The 20066-nt window shown below is 65.8% G+C and overlaps 2 protein-coding genes across 5 annotated transcripts; one reads left to right on the top strand and one right to left on the bottom strand.

Moving 5' to 3' along the window:
• Window positions 1–2309: 2309 nt before the first annotated feature.
• RNF223 (ring finger protein 223) lies at window positions 2310–5050 on the top strand. 4 transcript variants are annotated; one of them, XM_089902454.1, is made up of 3 exons: window positions 2310–2410; window positions 3263–3519; window positions 3825–5050. In XM_089902454.1, exon 3 carries the CDS (start codon window positions 3834–3836, stop codon window positions 4590–4592), a length of 759 nt encoding a protein of 252 aa, XP_089758580.1. In that variant the 5' UTR covers window positions 2310–2410; window positions 3263–3519; window positions 3825–3833; the 3' UTR covers window positions 4593–5050. The 4 variants fall into 4 exon arrangements, with proteins under 4 accessions (XP_089758580.1, XP_089758574.1, XP_089758588.1 ...); XM_089902448.1 differs by lacking the exon at window positions 3263–3519 and having other exon boundaries at window positions 2326–2410; XM_089902462.1 differs by lacking the exons at window positions 2310–2410; window positions 3263–3519 and adding an exon at window positions 2417–2729.
• An 838-nt stretch (window positions 5051–5888) lies between these two features.
• On the bottom strand, window positions 5889–14968 carry LOC111187198 (tyrosine-protein phosphatase non-receptor type 11-like). Its single transcript, XM_089917242.1, has 14 exons — window positions 14921–14968; window positions 12386–12561; window positions 11191–11388; window positions 10348–10534; window positions 10152–10271; window positions 9841–9954; window positions 9584–9680; window positions 9262–9341; window positions 8748–8930; window positions 8405–8536; window positions 7543–7697; window positions 7370–7437; window positions 6862–7180; window positions 5889–6712 (listed from the first exon to the last, which is right to left on the bottom strand). Exons 1-14 carry the CDS (start codon window positions 14966–14968, stop codon window positions 6658–6660), a joined length of 1932 nt encoding a protein of 643 aa, XP_089773368.1. The 3' UTR covers window positions 5889–6657.
• Window positions 14969–20066: the final 5098 nt, after the last annotated feature.

Consider the following 20066-nt stretch of genomic DNA (forward strand, 5'->3'; position numbering starts at 1 on the left):
CCCGGCTTCAGCCCAGCCTCTGGCCTGTGGGGGACACCAGAATCTACACCCGTGTGGGGACCTCTCCCCACACTGGCCGTTTCGTGTGCCCCTGGCAGCCCTCAGGGATTTGAAGCCGGTCCTCACCCCACCCCTTGAGGGACAGGCCTCTCTCCTGCTCCTCTGGCCAAGGACAGCTTCTGTGTCCAGCCCAGGACTCCCAGGTGTCCTGAGGGCTCCAGGACCCCACATCTGAGAGCCGCAACTGGACAGGGGCGGTCGCCGTGGGCCTCGTTCTCTGCCCGGTCCGGCAAGTGAGTCCCAGCCCCAGGGTCATGTGCCGGCCGCCGTGCTCCCCTCACGCGTGCACACACCTGCACGCGCACAGACACCTGCACACGTGCGCTCGCACACCCAGCCAGGTTGGGTTGGTGAACAGCTCACCCACTCAGGCGAAGCCCACGCTCACACCTGGAGCAGCTGCTCTTCCCTCGTGAAGGTGGAGAGCAAGTAGGTGTGTGGGGACCAGGTGGGCCCCAAATGTGCTGAGATCCCGTGCGGTGAGCCCTGGCCACCACCGCAGATGGCACATCCCTCAGGTGTTCCTGTCCCCTTGCCTCTGGGCACTGACTGTCCACTGAGGAGCCTGGAGGTTCCCAGGAGCCCTTGGGAAGGTGTTCTCAGAGGACCGAGGATGCCTCCTGGAGGCAGCATGTGACCGACCCCGAGTCCCATCTCGCACGGACTGGCCCGCCCCTCACAGAGACTCCTCACCCCCTCGTCAAGCCCCTGGCTGAGGCTCCTCCCCCCTCCTGGAGCACACGGGAGCCCCAGCCCCTTCCTAAGCCCAGGTCCCCTCCGCCCCTGCAGCCACCCCACAGCTCAGCCTCCTTGTGGCTGCAGGCCTGGCTGCCCCCCCAGCCCGCTGTGGCTCCTCTTGGGGTCTGGCCCAGGCAGCCTGCTCTGGGCACCCACCTCCTAACGCTGAGGGAGGGTCTTCCTCTTGCTGACCTCTGACTTCTGTTGGCTGTCAGTGCCTCTCCTAGTGCTACTGGGGCTGGGCAGCCTCCGGGGGTCCTGGACTACCCGCTGAGGAGTCAGGGGGCCCCTGCCCAGTGGGTGGGGATGAGGTGGGCCGTCCCCCACCAGGGTGGACCGCTGCTCCCAGCCTCGCCAAGCCCAGCATCCGCTCCCCACAGGCTCGTGACTGGGGTCCCATCTCAGGAGGGCTGGGCCCCAAGTCTAGATCAGGTGCACACTGAGGTGTGCTGCGTGCGGCTGGGGGGTGGGGGCAGGGACGCCACGGGGTGTGGGGGAGAGCCTGCTGTGACCCTGGGGCCAGGATCAGGTGTCAGATGGGGGAGCCCCTGGCTAGGACCCGGGCCCCTCCAGCCCAGCCCTCACCCCCTGCATCCTGCCCTCCAGCCAGGCCTCTGCACAGGCTGGCCCTGTGGTCTGCTGGGACCCCGTACCTACTGGCTGAAACCGCTCCCCGTCCCCCGGGAGACTTCCGGCTCCCCTGGCTGGGTGGGCGCTGCCTTGGAGTCCCTGCCCTACATGTGTAACTGAGGTGCCCCAGCAGACGCTCCCCTGAAACAAGTTCGTGTGGCCAGCCTGGCACCTGGCCCGCCCTCACCGCTGGCTCAGCCCTTGGGTGCTCCCAGCCCTGACCCCTCACCCCACTCTCTGGACCCAGAGCAGGGAGCTCCCTCCCGGCCCCCAAAGGCTGTAGGTGGGGAGGGATGGGCGGGGGCAGCAGAAGCCCAAGTTTGGGGTGGGCAGCCACACGGATGAGGCAGGTGTTGGGGCGAGGGGCAGGGGCTGCTCGGGCAGCACGTCAGTGAGCTGATCGTGAGTGGGGGGCTCCTGGCAGGGACCCTCCGGGGGGCCCACCCAGGAGCTCAGGTGCCGCCACCTGGAACAGGGTTGGTGAGCAGATCTGTTTCCAGAGGGGCTGCTCTGGCATCTCAGGGGCCACGGGGGTAGGGGAGAGGTTTCACCCAGGCATCCAGCCACCCCACCAGACCTGCCCAGACTACAGAGCCCTACCGACCCCTAGCCCCACCCCAGGCTCCACCCCAGACCTCTCACTTCTGACTCCCCGCCCTCGGCTGGCTGCCCAGCCTGCCAGGGACAGGACAGAAGGCCAGCCAATCCCGGAAGCGGGCCGCGCCCCCGGCCAGCATGATCCCAGCAAGTGTATAAATACACCTGCCGGAAGCCCACGCCCAGAGAACTCACACCTGCCTCAGACAGCGCTCCACACCTGGAGGAGTGCACACACCCGCCCCCCCGGCGGCCCTGGAGAGGAACAGCAGCCAGGCCCGGAGGGGAAGGACCCAGCGCTGCCAGGACGAGTGAGCTCGCGGCCGCAGCCTGGCCGTGCCAGCCAAGAGGGTCGTGCCTGGGCCCCGCTGACCCCGGCTACCAGGTAAGGCTGGCTCAGCTGGCACTCACCTCTCACCTGTACGGGCTCAGGGTGGGGCCCCTCCTTAGAGGGATGGGGCCTCCGTGCCAAGGAACCGGTTATGTGGGGTGAACTGGCTGGGGCAGGACAGCCTGTAGTACCCCCAGACCCTGCTGAGGCTGCCGCCTGGCCTGTGGTAGCTGCTGTCACCAAACGTAACGACGCTTCATGCTGCGACGCCGGGGCACTGGTGTCACCGTGACTCACGGCGGTCACCGAGCCTTCGTGACACGTCACTGCGAAGTCATCCCACCACCGCTCCTGGACTGACCAGCAAGTCAGGGTCAGGTCACCCCTGGGGGGCCTCCTGGGCTCCATGGGGTCACGTGGCCAGCGTCTTCCCAAGGCCCTGGCCTCCTCCGTCCGTCGTGAAGGTGAAGGGCGAGCCAGCCCCTTACCCGCCCTCCTCCAAGCAGGAGCCACGTGGCTGCCTGGGAAGGAGACGTGGGCCCCGTGAAGGGGCAGCAGGCAAGGGGGAGAAGGTCCCACTGCCTCCTGATGGCAGCTGTGGCTGGTGTGACGCTCCCAGGTGGCGGGCCGGCCTAGGGAGGATGGCTGGGGCCCATCCAGCACCCCGCCCCCCGCTCCCCTGGCCACAGGCTGAGGATCACTTCCAGGCCCTGAGGGCCAGCACCAGGCAGCCCTGCAGGTTCAGGCCGTGGCTGGGGGACAAACCTCCTCCTCGGGCCACGGCCACCACCCTTGCTCGGGCCCTCCAGTCTCCCGCAGCGCATCCAGCTCAGGCCGGCTCTAGATCCAGAGTCCCAACCCTCACCCAGCCAGGCCTGGCACCCACCCTCACACAACTGCCCGCAGATCGTGCATGCCAACCAAATCGGCCGCCCACACTGGGATCTGTGTTCAAACCCACTTCACCTGACCCAGAGCCACACTCCTCCTGTGAGAGCCTGGGCCCCGCTGGCTGTCACCCCAGCCTCCGAGCCGCCTCTTCTGCACCGTGGCTGTTCTGTATCATGTGCCCAGGGCCCACCCTGGCAGAGCCCCGATGTAAATAGTAACTGTTGTGGGCCATCGTCATCATCACCTTTATTTCTGCCCAGTGGCACGTCCAGGTAGGCCAGGGCTGGTGGGAGGGGTCTACAGAGCAGTGGTCCACAGGGCCCAGGCAGGCTGGGACACCCCAGGATGCTGAGCCCTGACTCAGCAGGTGAGGGGCTGGGGAGTGCAGGGTTACAGCTTGAGCAGAAAGACCTTGAGCCAGGGACAGGTGGGACTTGGTGGGGGTGCCTGCAGATGGGCAGTGTCCTTCCCGGAATCTCTGGGTGATGCAAGAGAGGGACGGGGAGACAGCGACAGACAGACCTTGCAGGAAAGGGGCAATCGAGGTCACTCACAGGGGTCTCTGTTTGTCCCACAGCCCAGAACCATGTCATCAGGCCCGCAGGTGTGGCACACGGCCCTGCCGTCTGCCGGCAGGAGCAGCCCCACCGCCACAGTGCCCAGGTCCCGCGGCTCGGCCGGCAGCCCCAGGTCCCCCGGCAGCCCTGGCTCAGAGAAGGCGGCCTCCCCGCTGGAATGCTCCATCTGCTTCTCGGGCTACGACAACATCTTCAGGACACCCAAGGAGCTCTCCTGCACCCACGTCTTCTGCCTGGAGTGCCTTGCGCGGATGGCAGCCGCCCGGCCCACAGGCCAGCCGGGTAGCGAGGTCGTGCCCTGCCCGTTCTGCCGGCGGCCCACAGCCGTGCCCATTGCCGGGGTCCCCGCGCTGCACACCAGCCGCCAGCTGCAGGCTCAGATGCCAGCACACCTGCGGCGGGAGGAGCCCGTGTGGCTGGAGGGCACCAAGCTGTGCTGCCGCCCGCCGCCCTCTGCGCCTGGCCCTGCAGCGCCCGGCTTTGTGTACGTGGATGTGAGCCCGAGCAAGCCCGCCACGCCCGCAGCACCCGTGCCCACCCCGGGCCCTGCCCGCCGTCAGGGCTGCCTGGCCCGCTGCTGGGCCTGCCGCAGGGACTGGAGGCGCGCGGCACTCATCGCCGTGCTGCTGCTCGCACTCTTATGCGTGGTGCTCTGGCCCGTGCAGTGCGCGCTCAGGACCGGGAGCCTGCACTGCCTCCCCCGGCCACCCCCCGCCGCCGCCCCCGGCGCCGCCACCTTCTCGCTCGGGTCGCTGGCTGACAACTAGGGTTACCGCCCCCACCCCCGGGATCCCAGAGGAGCCCCCTGGGATCTCTGAGGAACCCACACCCGGTTCGGCACACCTGCCCCCGCTCTCTGGGGCTGGCTCCTGTCGGGTGGACAAAATGGTCCCCCGAGCTCCCAGGGATCACAGATCCCTGTGGGCCTCAGAGGCCGCCCCCCTAACTTCCATCTTGCAGATGGGGAGACTGAGGTCCAGGAGAGAGCTTGGCGAGGCCCCTTCCCCATACACACTGTGAATCGCACGCAAGACCAGCCCCTTGCTGAAAAGGGAGCGGGCTCGCCATCTTTCTTTCATTTTCACATTTCGCCCACGGCTCCTCCCTTCCCCAGGCAGGGCTGGCCCCTTCCCTCGGGTGGCCAGGGGGACAGAGGGCAGTGGCGGGGAGCCCAGCCCACCCTCCTGAACTGTACATTTTTAAATAAACTATTTTGTACTTGCAATTGGTAAGGGGTCCTCACTCTCTGTGTCCTCTTTCCTGCACCATTAAGCCCCTCCCTCCAGAAAAACCCCCAGTCTGCCCCTTCTGCAAAGACCCTCAATCCAGAGGACACCCCCACTGGACTGCACTCCCAGCAGCACCTAGGGTGGATGGTCGCAGGTTCTAGGGCGTCCGACTGCTGTCCCCTCTGGGCTGTGGATGGGCTGCGGCACTTCTGGACTTGGCTGCCCCCGGGGGCCGTGAGGCTCTCCCAGGGAGATGGAGAGGGCCTGGGGCACCTGGGGCAGGCGGGACTGCTGTGGGGCCTTGGCCTGGTCCAGGGCCCTCCCCCCCAGCCCCCACCACGGTCACACCAGGCCGCCTCCCCCAGAAGTCACGGCCCCACAGTCCCGCCTGGAGCCCTGACTGGAGGGCCGCAGGACCCCGTGGCCCCCGGGAACCGAAGTCCAAGTGTGCACGGAAGAGGGGCTGGCGACAACCAGCGTGTCCTGAAGACCCACAGACCTCAGGCTCCTCCAGCAGACCTTCCCGGGCTGGGCCAGGCCTGGCTGGTGAAGCGAGTGTCGCGAGGGCGGGCGGGAGTCCTGCCAGCCCCCACCCCTCCCCGACCCGGTTCTGCCCTCAGCCCCAGGAATCCTGCACTGCCAGCTTGGCATGGCAGAGAGGCCAGGCCGGTCTGGCTCTCGCACAGGTCCAGCCTCCTCACCCCTCACCCCAAAGCCCAGGACTTCCTGCTCCTACCAGCTGGGCCTCTGGCTCAGGGACGCCCTGGGGAAGCTGGGCCCAGTCGTGGGGACCCACACGCTCTCTTTCTCCAGGCCCCAACAAAGACGCAGAACTGAGAAGAAGGCATTTTACTGAGGGGACCACAAAGCCACAGGGACATCCATGAGGGGAGGGTGCAGCCGTGGACCACAGGCCAGTGACATCACACCATCACAAACCAGCCAGGCACACATGGAGCCCCGCCCTCATCACCGTGGTCACACAAGCACGTCACATATTCTCTCATTCAACAAACACGTGTTCACTCGTGACAGCAATGTGACGGTCTGGGCTAGGCCTGGACACGGCAGGGACGGAGCCACTGCCTGGCCCACATCCTAGACCACGGCTGTGGGCAGGGCTGAGAAGCAGCTTTGAAGGGGTGGGGGGCATGCAGGATGCAGGGGAGAGGGGCACAAACGCTGGTGACCACGGACTGGCACTCAGTTGCTGGTCACTCGTGTCCCACATACAGGCTGACACTCAAACGGGTGGCACACACAAGGTCACACATCGTCACTGCGCCGTGCAGGTGGTCACTGGTGGCCTCCCACACTGAGACAAACCGCAGCCCTGCAGCCCTGCCTCCCCTCCTCCAGGAGGGGCAGGGACACCGGATCTCCTAAACTTCCCTCACCATTTCTGGACGTGCAGACCTGGTCAGGGAGGGTCTGAGGGGCAGACCCGGGACCCCCGCCCCCCAACCCCGCAACGCTCTGGGCTGGGCGCCGGTCTGCACAGTCCTAAACACAGTCCTTTGGAGGAACGCGAGGGCCGGCCTTGCTGGGCTCCCGCCTTCTCGCACGGCTCCAGCCCCAATCGGGGCGCGCGCACTCGGGGCCCTCACGGCCAGAGGCGCAGCAGGTTCTCGTACACGTGGCCGGAGGCCTCCGGGGTGCTGCGGGCGGAGACGGGCTTCGGCTGGGGGCCACCTGCGATCCCGCCCCCTCGCCCCGGGCCACGCCCCCACGCCCGGGCCACGCCCCCGAGGCCTCCCTGCCGGGACTCCGCCCCACCCCCAGCCCCGGTCCCTGACGCCCCACTCACGCCGCCGGCGCCCGGGACGGCGCGGTTCCGGGGCTACAGCCGGGGTCGGCGGGCGAGGCGCCCACCTTCAGGGAGTCGCGCTCCTCGGGCGGCTCGCGCTGAGGGGAGGGGCCGCTGGTCACCATGGTGATGCCCCCGCTGGTTCCGCCCCGGCCCGGCCCTGCCCCCACCTGCTCGCGCAGGCGTAGCTGCTCGCCCCGGATGTACCGCTGCAGCGCCAGGTACACGAACTTGTACTGCGCCTCGGTCTGCACCATCCCCGAGCGCTGCCGCCGCACATGCTGGATCGTCTTGGGGACGTCGATGTCGCAGTCCAGCCCTGGGGACGAGCGAGCTCAGGGCGGGGCGGTGAGGCAGGGAGGAGGTGGGAGGGCCAGATGAAATAGGCGGGGCCGGCAACTGCAGGAGGGCGGGGCTAGATGGAAGGGGAGGGGCCGGTACCGGGGCGGGGCTAGATGGGAGGGGGCGGGGCTCGGTTGCGGGGCGGGGCCTGCCTGGGGTGGCTCACCCTGCCTGCGAATGACGTCCACCAAGATGTCAATCACAATGATTGTGCCAGTGCGTCCGATGCCGGCGCTGTGGGGACGGACCAGGAGGCCTGTGGCCAGTTGACGGGACAAAGCCGTGGCCCCTTCCCCGGTCGCACCTGTGCCGCTGGCCCCGCCCCGTCCCTGGTCGCACCTGCAGTGCACTACCATGGGTCCGGCCCCCGGCATGCCGCTCTGGGCCCGGTTCACCTCGTCCAGGAAGCCAAGGACGCCGGTGGGCTCGGCCGGGACTCCGTGGTCCGGCCAGCCGAAGTACTGGCAGTGCGCCACTGTACGCGGTGACTCCTCCTGGGCAGGGCGGGCTGGTGAGCGCCAACCGGGGGGTCTGGGCGGGTCCCAGGCGCCCCGCGCAGTGTCGGGGCTGACGCTGCTGTGACCCTCGGTGGGGAGGGGCCCAGGGACTGAACCGGGAGGAGGCAGGCTGTGGCGCGGTGGGGTTTGCCAGAAGGAGTGACCAGCGGGGCCCGGACAGAGCAAGAGGGAGTGGGAGGAAAAGATGGGATTCAGGGCTTGGGGGACCCCCCCAGATGGCCCCAGGAGGCTCAGGTGCCTGGGGAAAGGAAGAAGGATGGTCTGGGGGAGAGAGCAGCGTTCTGGGAAGTGAATTCGATTTGGGAAAGGCCAAATGCAGAGGCTGGCAGGACCCCCCCAGGTGCTTAGACAAAGGGAACTGGCCAGGAGGGATCTGTGCCTGGGACAGGAATGGGCACCACCAGCGTACAAAGGAGGCCGAAGGTGCTGAGACGGCCCAGGGAGGGCTGGAGGGAGAGGTGCATGTGGGTGTGAGGCCGCCCTGGAGCCAGGCAACTGTGGCTGAGAACGTGCCCGACTGGAAACACTGCCCAGCAGAGCCCAGTCCAAGACTGTGCCCACTGGATTGAGGGACGTGCAAGCCACCAGGGCCAGCCCAGGGCCTCCTCACCCCAGCGCAGACCTGGGGACTTCCCGACCACTCTGACCCTGGCCCCACAGGTCTCATTGCCCTCCAGGCTCACCTGGTCTGCCCGCCACACCTGCAGCTCCCTCACACAATAGCCCTGGGCCTGGTGCTCAGCAACGTTGCACACACGCAGGCGGCCATACTCTTGGCTGCCGTGCAGCTCTGGCCAGTATCGGAAACACTTGTTCTGGGAGGGTGGGGGCATGGCATCAGCCATACTGGAAGACCACCAGCACCCTTGCCCCTCTGCCCCGTGGGACACAGACGGGGTCTCTTCAGTGCCCTCCCTGCTCCCCCAGCATCCCTAAGACTGAAGAAGCAAGGCTGGGCCAGCACCAGCACCGGTCCAGTGGGGCACGCGGCAGGCGGAGGGGAGGGACACGAGCCTGAGCCCCTACCCGGCCTCGCTCCACCTCTCTGGTGGTCATGACGATGACACGCGTGTTCTCCTGGTGCACCATGGCCCAGAAGGCAGCCGCCGTAGTTGGCAGACAGCCCTGGGTGGCGATGTACACCTTGCCTGGTCCGTGGCCTGGCTTCTCCTCTGGGTCACTCTGAAAGGAGGTGGGGTCCACTGCCTGCTGTTTCCAGGGATTAAAGTGCCAGAGGACCAATGCAAGTTGATGCAAATGATATGCAAAGTAGCCCAGTGGCTCACACGCAGTCCGCTGAGGGTGGGAGGGTCTTAGGACCAATATTTAGTCCAGCAGGCTCTGAAGACCCCTCTGAGGACCCCTTGTGGACTGCCGCACCCTGAATATCTGAATATCCCCCTGAATATCTATTGTCTTGCCAAGGTCCACAGATCACTTCAGAGCTCCAGGCTCATTATTATGGGGGATGGGGTGACTGGTGTTTGATCCACGCGGGGCCACGTGTGCAGCTGGCCACCCACACCTCATGCACACTCACCCTGATGTAGTTGGCGTTGATGTAGTCGGCTCCAGGCGCGCTGTCCTCCACATCACGCAGGATGACACGGGTGGTATCAACTGGGAAGGGAAGATGCCGCTTAGGTCTCCAGGGCAGAGGGGATGCTCGTGGACCCCACCTGCTTCCTGGCCCGCTGACCCGTGGTGAGCAGAGACAAAGGACGAAGGGGCAAGAGGGGGCATCACACTACTGGTGGGGAATGACCCCTGCCTTCACCCTCCAGGACCCCTCTGCCAGATGGGCCCCTGAATGTGGTGAATGGAGCCCTGGCCCCCCATGTGGCCCCAGGCCCCGGCCTCACAGGGGAGGATGTTCTTGTATCGGTTCTTGGGCTTGTTCTCCAGCCGCTGGCCCTCTTTCCGGGGATACAGGAGCCGGCATTCCTGCTGCTGCAGCATCTGGGGGAAGTGGGGCTTTAGCCCGTGGCCCCAACCCTTCCCCGGAGCCCTCAACACCCGCTCACATCCCCGACCCACACCCCTCTGCTGGCCCTTGCCACAGCCCCAGAGGATGGGAGTTGGGGCGGGTGGGGGGGCGGAGCGGGCAGCAGTCCGGCACCTCGAACTCCTCCCAGAAGCCCTGCTTGGCCTTCTCGCTGGCATCCATGGCCTCGTTGAGCTCCCGCACACGGCTCTCAATGCTTGTGGCGCTGATTCTCGTGGTCTTGAGGGGCTGGCAGGGAGAGGCCCGCGTCCAAGCTTAGCAGGGTCCAGCGGACCCCACAGTGCCCCGGCGCCCACACCCTTGCCCTCGGCCACCCGGCGCCAGCCTGATGTCCTTTTTCCCGGGTGGGGCTGTGCCAGAATCCCTTGCCCCCCCAGGTGGAGAAGCCCACTCAGAGCCCAACGTTCAGGTGCCCAGGGGCATACCTGCTGGAGGTGCACTACAGTCCCCGACCTCTCCACCAGAGGGTTCTTCCTGTAGCATTCCACCAGATCTCCCAGGGTGTCAAACCTCTTGCCACCTCCCACATCGTACTTCCCATCTGGCTGTGGGGACGGCAGTGAGCGGCCGGTGGTGCCCCCTCCCGTGGGTCACCCCCCAACCCCGGCCACTGCCTCCTACCTGGAAGTGTATCATGACATGGGTGACGCGTGCCTGGCGGTCCGCCCTGTCCAGCTGCTGTGTGAGCACTGACAGCACGAAGTCCCCAGGTTTGCTCTGACTCTCCCGAACCAGGAAGCTGCCCGGACGCCCCTTCTGCATCAGCAGCTTCTCGGCCTCCTGGCCAGACAGGTGCCCGTGGTACCACCTGGCCCAGACGGCACAGGTGAGACCAGGGGCCCCGGCCTGGCCCGGTGAGGGACACAGACCCACATGTAGCCTAAGGCTCTGAGACACAGATACCGAGAGAGGCACAGACCCACCCAGACCTCGGGGGCCCAGGCAGCACCCGCACCCAGGCCAGCCTCCGTCAGCCCTGCCCACCTCTCCGACCCTCCTCCGACCCAGAAAGCAGCAGGAGGCAGGACAGGCGGGCCCTGCAGTGCCCCAGGGTGACCACCAGGTGGCAGCCTCGTCCTCAGCAAGGAGGGGCAGGATGGTCCCCCCAGGCCAGCCGCACCCTGCTTCCTCGGCAGATGCAGCTGGCTCAGACCTCCGCAGTGCACATAGGGAAACCGAGGCTGGGGGAACCTGCTCTCCCCAAGTCACAAGACAGGAAGGCAGGGGGCAGGCTGGCTGCAGCCCTCCCACCCCGCACTCACCCCTGTGGCTGGTGCCTGGGACCTGGAAGAAACGAGGCCAGAACCCCGAGGGAGGGGGTGCAGTACGCTCCCTCAGCTTTGCCACAGCTGTGCCCAAGCCTGACCCTGAGTCCTGGGGGCAGAGGACACCCAGAGGCCATGCCCAGCGGCCCCTGCCCCCTCGGTCACTCACACGCACACCTGTGCAGACCCAGCTGCTTACCGTTCCGACGTGGGGTCCTGGCAGCTCAGCGGGTGCCAGAGCTCCACGGGGGCCCCACCACGCTCTCGGAGCAATCCCCCGCGCTGGCCTGTGTAGTGCTGCACCAGCTCGGCCAGCGTCGCGAACTTCTCCCCTCCGTACAGATCATAGTAGTCGCCTGTGTTCTGGATCTTGATGTGGGTCACCTCGTTGTGGCGCCTGGAAGGGCCGGTGCGCCAGCCGCCGTTGGGGGTTGCTGCTCCCATCACCACCCTCAGCTTCCCGAACAGTCCCTGGGGTTTTCCTGCCCTGAGATCTCGGCCTCTGCTGTCCCCCTGCCACGAACAGCACGGCCAAGGCCAGGCCCCTCCCCTCTGCAGCTCCCCGTGTCCAGCCAGTGTCCGGGCCCCACCCTGGGTGGCGGGCACCCCACCCCCACTGCCCATGGGGCAGCCAAGATCGGGCTTGTCGACCACAGGCCTGACTCTCCCTTGGCCTGGAGGCCGAGGCTGGGGCAGCCTCTCTGGACAGACTCTGCCTCATTCCAGACCACCTGCCCAGGTGCTCCAGAGGATGGGGGACTGGGGCCCCGAGACTGCTTCCCCAGGTGTCCCAGTGTGGCCTGGGAGGCCCCAGGAGAGAATGTCTGTGTCTCCAAGGTGAGGGAGGTCCATCCTGAGGGCTAACCTCATCCCGCCCACTGCCCAGGTTTAGTAGAAAACCCGGAAGGATCTGGAGCCCTTTGGGCAGACCCCTCCCCAGACCCCAGACTGACCCGCCTCACCCAGGGTGGATGGACATGGATCCGGCTGTCCACTCTGCTGGTCGTGACTCCTCCTGCCCATCCTCCCCGCACATTGGCCCTTTCAGGGCTCCGGCAAGACCCCCAGTGGGCGGCATCCCCAGGAGATGGGGGCACGATCCCGGCCATTGAGGCCCCTCAGAGGGTGGGAGGGAGGCCCTGCCGAAGCCCACCTCACGGAGCCCTCCCTGAAGGCCTCTCTAAGTGGCCCCCGCCTGCCCAGAGGCCACCTGGCCAGGAATGCCAGACTCCCCCCCAAGATCTCGCTCCCAGCAGGGGTCCTCACTGCCCACCCCCTCTGGAAGGACTGGGGAGCCTGATCCCCAGCTGTGCCCCCAGCTGAGGGTGTTCCGACCCCTTGAAGTCTTGCGGGACCTCGGGGCCTGTCCACACCCGGCAGCACCACCCACCCACCTGACGGACAGCGTGAAGCCCCCTGGGCGGCTCTTGCTGGGTCTTGCCAGGAAGCTCCCGTGCTGGCCCTTGGACAGGAGCAGCCGCTCCGCCTCAGCCCCACCGGTGTTGGGATGAAACCACCTGGAACGAGGACAGCAAGTTGGTGACAAGAGAGCCAGGAACACTGGGCAGTACTGACCACACCCACAATGCCTGCTGGGGCTGCCCTGTGCTCACCACCGTCCTTGAGCCGTGACCACAGGGTCTGGAGTCCGTGGGGAAGGAGGGGGCGTTGGGGGGGACTGGGGACACAGGTGGGCAGACACTGACCCACAGTGGCAGGTGGGGAGGGCAGACCCCCTCCAGAGCCCCCACAAGGACACCAGCAGGAACCTCAGCTCAAGCCCTCGGCCGTCTCTCCCCCCGCCCACCGCCCACCGGGCGCCCCAGCTCAGCCGAAGGCACTCGGGAGCCCCCACGGCCACCCAGGGCTCCCTTCCTCCCCTTACAGCCCAGCAGCAGACCCTGGTGGCCCACCCCTCCCACCTTCACCGCCCCTCCCGGTCCTGGCCACCACCCTCTCCCGAGGGACCCCAGCATGGCACGCCAGTCATTGGGTCAGCACCCCCGGAACGAGAGCACAGCCCACAGGCCCGTCACCCCGGAGAGCACCCCCCACCCTGTTGCCGCCTGCCAGTCCCGGCCCCTCACCCCACCAGGCCGTGCGCCTCAGGGCCTCTGCGCCAGCTGTTCTCGGCTCCCGGCCCACGTCTAGTGACAGGGGACCCTCTCCCCTCACTCTGCGGCACCTGTTCTGCTTTATTTTTCTTCCCAGTATTGGCACCTTCTTGACATATGCTACATATTTATTGGCTTGTAGTCTATCTCCTTGATTTTAAGCCCCACAAGGGCAGTGTGTACGGCAGGGTTGAAAACAGAGCCTGGGCATTAACAAACATCCTTGAATTCAGAAGTGAGCGACCTATGAATGGGTGGTGGGTGCTGGGCGAGCCCAGAGAGTCACCATCTGTTCTGCTGGGGGTCCAGGCTGAGAGGGCTCAGCCCCACCCCCGCCGCTGCCACCGCTCTGGGACTGACCTTCACAGCCTCCCGCACGAGATGCGGGGACAGGGCAGGGGGACCTCATCAGGACTGCGCACGAGCCCACGGCTGAGATCATATCATGACTGCTGTTAACTTTACCCCGGTGGCTTCTGTCTCCGTGCGTCTCCCCCATTAGGGCAGGAATTTCTGGGGCTGGGATTAAATCGTACCCGTGCGGTGGCCCCAGAGCGTCTCAGAGCAGGGTCCCTGCATGATCCCCCAGAGGGACACTGTGACACAGTATCTGGCCTTCCATTGGCAACACTGTGTCTCCCAAAGGTCACTGCAGGAAGGGCTTGGGATCTCTGGTTCAGAGGTGTGTCCCCGGTTCACTGTGCAGGTGACACACGGTGTTGGGGGTAGTCCTGCCCCATCCTGCATCCAGTGGGAAACCAGGGCCCCCAACTCCAGCTCTGCTGCCTTGCGACCCCCCCAGGCCCCGTCCAGTTGTTCGCAGTCATAACCCGGGCACAAACGGGGTGGGGCTGCTGTGCCCTGGGCAGACCCTGCCCCGCCCCACAGTTGACCCAGTACCATCTCGCCCCACTGAGATCTTTCTGGAATGGGAATCAGATCACATCTCTTGCGTAAAAGCCGGCCTGCACGCCTCCTCCGGTCCTCCTGCCGCTCCCTTGCCTCTCCTGGGCCCCTTCGTCCCTGCCGTCAGCTCCTTCCTGAACCCTCCAAGGAGCCACTGTGCTCAGTCTACATCGTGCTGTCTGACGCACAGCCCATGGCAGGTGTGGGGTGTGCAGGTGAATGGATTAAAATTCAGCAGAATCATAATCCCAGTTCCTGGGTCACAGTGGCCACGTTTCACTGCTGAAAGCCGCGTGTGGCCACTGGAGGCTGTCGACTGCGGGTGGGAAAGAAATATTTCCACCATCACAGAAAGTTGTGGCCTGTGCTGGTCCACACTGCCCATCTTCGCCTGAGTCACCACAGACCTGTTTCCCTGGGCTCTCAGGGTCTCCCCCGGCCTCCCAGGGCCAGTGGTCAGGCCTCCTTCCAGAAGCACGTACTCCACACGGGAGTTCTCCACACTCCCCTGGTTTCCCACATCAGCCGGCCTGGGTCCTCTCCCTTCTTCTGACCCCGCGGTGCTGGAGCCCCACCACCTGTGCCCTACACGTGTCTCCACGTCCACGCACTGTCTACATCTCCAGCCCCACCTGGGCTCTGAGCTTCAAGCTCATAGACACAACTCTTTCCAGTATCTCTGTCTGAAAGGTAGCAGCATCTCTATCTTAACGTTTGCAAAATTCGAAACTCCTGATAGGGCCCCTGTTCTATGCACTCCTCGCTCAGTGAAGGGGGTCACCGCCTGCCCATCACTCAGGTCCCTGCCCTCAGCTCCCCAGCACTCTCCCAATGCTGTGCCCTCTTATCCTGACCTCCAGACACCCCAGAACCAACCGCTTCTCCCACCGCCCTGGGACCAGTGCCCACCGGCTCTTGCCTGGACGGCAGTATCGACTCCAGGTCTCCAGGCCTCATGCTTCACCCTCAGCAGAGCCATGGCAGACAGAGGGGTTCTCAGAAAATGCACATCAGAGCCGTTTAAACCTTGCCAGTGGTCCTGCGTGGCTCTCAGGACGCTCACACACACCTCAAGGACCCCCCACTAGAAAGCCCCTCCCCCTGTTGTCCATCTCTCTGTTCACTGACGTCACTCCGCATCTGGCCGCCTCCAGCCGGCCCTATGGGGCACGGCTCACGCTCCCTCCCTGACCATCCCGCTGCCCCTGCCATCAACGCTGCAGCTGCATCACTGGCCCACCTTCCACGTGTGGCACCTGCAACAGCAGACGGGCAAGTACAGGCTTCTGCGTTTACCTGTCTCCCCGTGTCTTCATCACCAGACGTGAGCCCTGGGGGAGGACAGGCTCCGTTCTGACCTCCATGGCTCCCCAGGGTCCATGTACTGGTTCAGAGAGGCCCAGAAGCTCAGGTGACCTGCACAGGGCCACCCAGAGCTCCTATCCAGCTCTCCCCGGAGGAAGGAGGGATGCCACCAGCCAGGCACTTCCTGGGCACTTTCTGGGCCTGGGGTCGAGCTCCCTCCCGCGCTGGCTCTAGAGGAGTGGGGCCTGGGGGCTATTTGGTCGAGTGGTTCAGCAGATGAAGCTACCAGGGAAGGCTTCCAGGGGGAGGAGCTGCCACATGATGACCTCCAGGGCCAATCACAGGACAGCAGGCGAGGCCACCAGGAAAAGGGCGAAGGCCTCGTGCCGTCAGAGACGCGGCAGTGTGTGTGCGGGGGACACTGGAACCCAAATGAAGGCCTCCGACCCCCCCACCCTGGGGCCACCCACTCTGCTGAACCACATCCTGTGCCCAGATGCCGCCTCCCCCAGTCCCAGCAGCCTCAGACGCCAGTCCAAGATGGGCGATGCCCAGAGTGTGGGACCAGGGAGAGAGGGTGGAGGCCCAGCATCAAAGCCACAGAGCAAGGTGAAGGGCATATTGTTTGTCCTTTCTGGGACTCTCGTTCATACTTTCCATCCCTCTCTCCTCCCCGAAAGCTGCCCCGGCTCTATTGGGTAGAAATCTCCAGGGGTGGCGTATCCTGAGAGGACACGGCAGCTCACACCACAGCAGCTGCAGCCCCAGGCCAAGGTAGGCCTCACTCCCCCGACCAGGCCCAGCGGTGGAGCCAGGTGTCCGCAGGCTGGCGCAGCCGGCGGCCCCTGGCTGAGGGGCGGGACGAGGTGGAGAGGCTGCAGTCCCATCTCCAGTCTCCACACCAGGGTCACTTCTGTGCCAAAGGGCTCCCTGCTCAGTGGCAGGTTGGTGACTCAGCTCTGCCCTGGTCACATGGTCAGGCAGGCCTGGGAGAGGGGCAGGTGAGGTGGGCAGGGCACACTGGGCTCCCCATGGGTCTAACAGCCTGGGCCTGCCAAGGCCAAGCTGAGCCCAGTCAGTGCCCCGGAGTCCAAGAACAGCCCAGCCTGAACCCACTGGCCACTGTCTGGTCCAGCTTTCTGTGTGGCCTTGGTGTCCCAGCTGTAGATGGCACAGCTCCAACCCTGGGACCCTGGGAGACCCATGAATGGCCTGTCGACACGCTTACAGACACGGTACAGGGGCTGGACACACCTGCAGGGAAGACATTGTCATGATGGTGGGAGATATACAGACAAGTGGGGAGGGTCCCAGGCTGGAACTCCAGGGCTGGGGACCCCAGAGCACAGTCAGTGTTCTTCTCCATCTCCCTGCCCCCAGCCCCTCCTGGTCCCAGAGGAACCTCAACCAAGGCCTGTCCTGTCTATGCAGAACCGAACTAACCAGAGACACACTTTCCTCTCTAATCTGGAACAGCGGGGGAGCTCGAGGGTGCTCAGCAGCTCCCCATAGGACCCGGCTCCTTCCCGAGCACCAATATCAACATGTCAGGCAGCAGCAGTAGGCAGGACTTGCGCCCAGCCCTGCCCACAGCACCGGAGTCCTGGGGCGAGAGGTGCCGATGACGGTGCCCGTTGACCCACAAACCACAGGGCGAAGGGGAGGCGCCACAGGGTGGGGGCAGGTGTAGGGGGATGGGCTTCGCTTGGGACTTGGTTGGGCCTGCCCAGGCCCGATAGGGGCGTGGGCAGGGACCCGGGGGCCAGAGGAGGGACCGTCCAGAAGGCCATCACAGGGCGGGGCAGGGAGGGTTGGCGAGGGCGGGCAGAGCCGCACCGGGGCTTTCCCAGGCTGGCCCAGGGTCACATGCACATGACGCGGACATGACCTTTTCTGAGCACCAGAACTTGCCTGGGGGACAAGGAGTGAGGCCAGTGGAGCCCGAGGGGTGGTTCCAGGCAGAGCCCAAAACATCCTCCTGCCTGAGCTCCAGCTGGATGTTAAACCTGGGAATTGCAGGGCTCTGGGGCTGACAGGTTCCTGGAGACCCAACCCACTTCCACTATTCCTGAGCCTAAGAGGGCCCTCGACCCTGCCGGAGGCCACCGTGCCAGGCTCACCACACCCCTTGTAGGGATTCTGGAGCCCTCACCGCTGACGCACTGCCCTGGCCCCGCAGATCAGATCTTGTCCAGCCCCCTCACTGATCTAGGGAGTCACTCGGGGTCTTAGGGCGACCCTCCCTGTGACCTTCAGCCTCACCAAACCCCAGAGGGGCTGTTCCGGATGTGCCAGGAAGTGGCGACAGGCGTCTCACAACTGTGGCTCACCACAGACGTCCACATCCAGCTGGGGTCTGAGCTCACAGGAGTGTGTGCACACCCGGAGGGAGGGGCGGTCTGGTGGAAAGGGCAGGAAGGGCAAGTCCCGTCTTCCCTCTTCATGGAGGCCAGAAGCTGGCTTGACTTGAGCCCCGTCCCGGGTCTCACACACACCCCTGCCAGGGAGCTCACCCCTAAACTTGGTCCTTAGGAGGGTCGGGTCGGGGTGGGGGATGAGCCTGTCAAGGGACGGCTGATCCTTGCAGGTCAAGGGGCCACAACTAGAGGGGGAGACCAGAGCCTCCAGGATGGCCCCAGTTTCAGGACTGGGGAAACGGGGGACCCCACCAGGTGTAACACATCTCTGGTGGCCCAAAGGGAGCCTGGAACAAAGCAAGGAGTCCAGGGGAGTGAGAGAGGGTCTGTTACTGACCTGACACGTGCTGCCCACTCTAGGCTCCAGCCACTGCCACCCAAGAGCACCATCCATTCCCGAGGGTCAGGGTACCTCTGACCCCCCACCGAGACCCAGTCCCCGATCGGAAAGAGTCCCATCCACCCGCCGGGGTGAGGCTGGGCCTTGCTGGCCCGGGACGCGTGGAAGGGGGCAGGTGTCAGAAGGTCAGGCCTGAGCGCCACCGGTCGGGAGCAGGAGACGTCCCGGGGAGCATCTCGCCCGCACCCCCTGTCCGCGCCCGTCGGCCGGAACCGCACGTGGTGGGGTCCCGGCTTCTGGCCACCGGGAGGCCGGGCTCACCTGCGCGAGGTCATGTCGGCTGGGCTCAGGGTGCTCCGGCCGCACGGAGGAGGCCCCGCCTACCTCGAGGATCCGCCCACCGGAGCTCCGCCCACCTTAGAGGTCCCGCCCCTCCCGAGCTCCCTTAAAAGGAGCCGCGCCCTCAGGTCTCGCTACGGTACTGGGAGGTTGCACCAGTTCCCCAGGGCGCCGGGCTTCAGGACGAGGGGCTCACGCCACATCACGGGCTAGGAGGGCGAAGGCGCCAGGCGGCCCTGGTCCGAGAGGCGCGTTAAGTGATTAATTATGTGTCCTGTTCGCCTGGGTGCTTTCCTTCCAAGAACCTTTCGAGCTCCGCCTCCGTGCTGGGGGAGGAGGGGCTGCGCTCCCCGCACCCTGGGTGGAGGGGCTCGGAGCTAGAGAAGCGGGTGGAACAGGTCCCACCGGCCCCGCGTCCCGGAGGGGGACCCCCGAGGGGCGGAGGTGGGAGCCCACGTGATAACCAGCTCTTCCCTCTTAGCCGTCCTAGCTTGGGCTGCCGGCTCCCCTTCTCTCCACCTCTGCCACCCGCCTAGTCGCCACACTTCCTAAGTGATGCTGACACCCCCTTGACCTCAGGGCCTTTGCTCCTGCTACAACTGCCCCCACCAGGCCGGCTTTCCCTGGGGCCCGCTGGCCAGTCGCCTGGGGGTTTCACCCTTCCTTGCCTGGGCTCCTAACCTGGGGATCCCGTTAGGACTGTCAGGGCCTGCCCAGCGCCACGCCGCGCCCCCCTCCCACCTTTTCAGGAGTGGTACACTACCAGCTTGGAACCTTCTTTTGCTTGCAAGCCCTGATCCCAAATCACCACCACCAGTGCCGAGAGCAGGTTGGAGTGCCCCTCGCCCTCCTTGGCTTTTCCTCTTCCTCACCGTCCTGACAACATGGAGGGTCCTGCACCCTCAGCGCTTGTTGCCCCGAGAGCTCCTCCTTCTGGAAGCATCAGCTCCCAGAGCACCCTCTCCTGGTCCTCCCACCGTGGGGGTCTCTTCTCCCCTCACTCAGCCGAGCCCACCTACTCCCTCATGTGCCTGGCCTCAGCCCAGCTTCCCCTCTGCTTGGTAGCCCACGGCCTCCTGGACTCCACTCAGGCGGCCTCAGCCCCTCAGCCCAGCCACTCCAGACGCAGCAGGGGGCCTGCCCAGGTGCCCCTGCTCCTCAGTCAGTGCCTCCCCCTCCCTGTGTCCAGCCCACACCGGCCCACCAGGGTCCCCTTCCCTCAGGCCTCACCTCCACCCCATCCTGGCTCCCCCAGAGGCCCTCCTTGCCCTTAGTACCGCCAGCCCGCTCTCCTCGCAGCCCCTCTTCCTATCCTGTGCTCACAGACACCCGGACGTAGGCTGGTACATGTGCAGACGCATACACACATGCACACGTGGCGGGGGCTGCAGCCTGCCCGCAAGGCCCGCCATCCCTAAGGAGGCGACCTGGGCTGCAGGCCTCACGGGCCCCCCCGGCCAGCCCCTTGCACAACAGCGTATGCACTCGCCGCTCAGGGTCTCCTCGCCAAAAGCAGCCCCCACCCCAGCACAGGACCCCCTCCTCCATCCAGAGCCACCTGAGGGAGCTTGAAGCCTGCATGCCACCATGAAGCTCAGCGAGGAGCTCCCGGGACAGGAACTGGCCGGGTGGGCGAGCGCAGGGCCAGGCGGGG

The sequence above is a fragment of the Delphinapterus leucas genome, chromosome 1, assembly GCF_059928025.1.
Source record: "Delphinapterus leucas isolate spDelLeu-1000000601 "Yukka" chromosome 1, BTC_Dleu_Yukka2, whole genome shotgun sequence".
Taxonomy (NCBI): Eukaryota; Metazoa; Chordata; class Mammalia; order Artiodactyla; family Monodontidae; genus Delphinapterus; species Delphinapterus leucas.

What these genes read in the sequence shown, in the direction of transcription:
- RNF223 (XM_089902454.1), top strand. Translation starts at nt 3,834, where the DNA reads ATGTCATCAGGCCCGCAGGTGTGGCACACGGCCCTGCCGTCTGCCGGC.
- LOC111187198 (XM_089917242.1), bottom strand. Translation starts at nt 14,968, where the DNA reads ATGAGGCCTGGAGACCTGGAGTCGATACTGCCGTCCAGGCAAGAGCCG. An exon ending in CAGGACCCCACGTCGGAACG is followed by an intron (nt 10,535 to 11,190) that starts GTAAGCAGCTGG and finishes CGTCTGGGCCAG; the next exon opens with GTGGTACCACGGGCACCTGT. An exon ending in ATGTCATGATACACTTCCAG is followed by an intron (nt 10,272 to 10,347) that starts GTAGGAGGCAGT and finishes CCGTCCCCACAG; the next exon opens with CCAGATGGGAAGTACGATGT.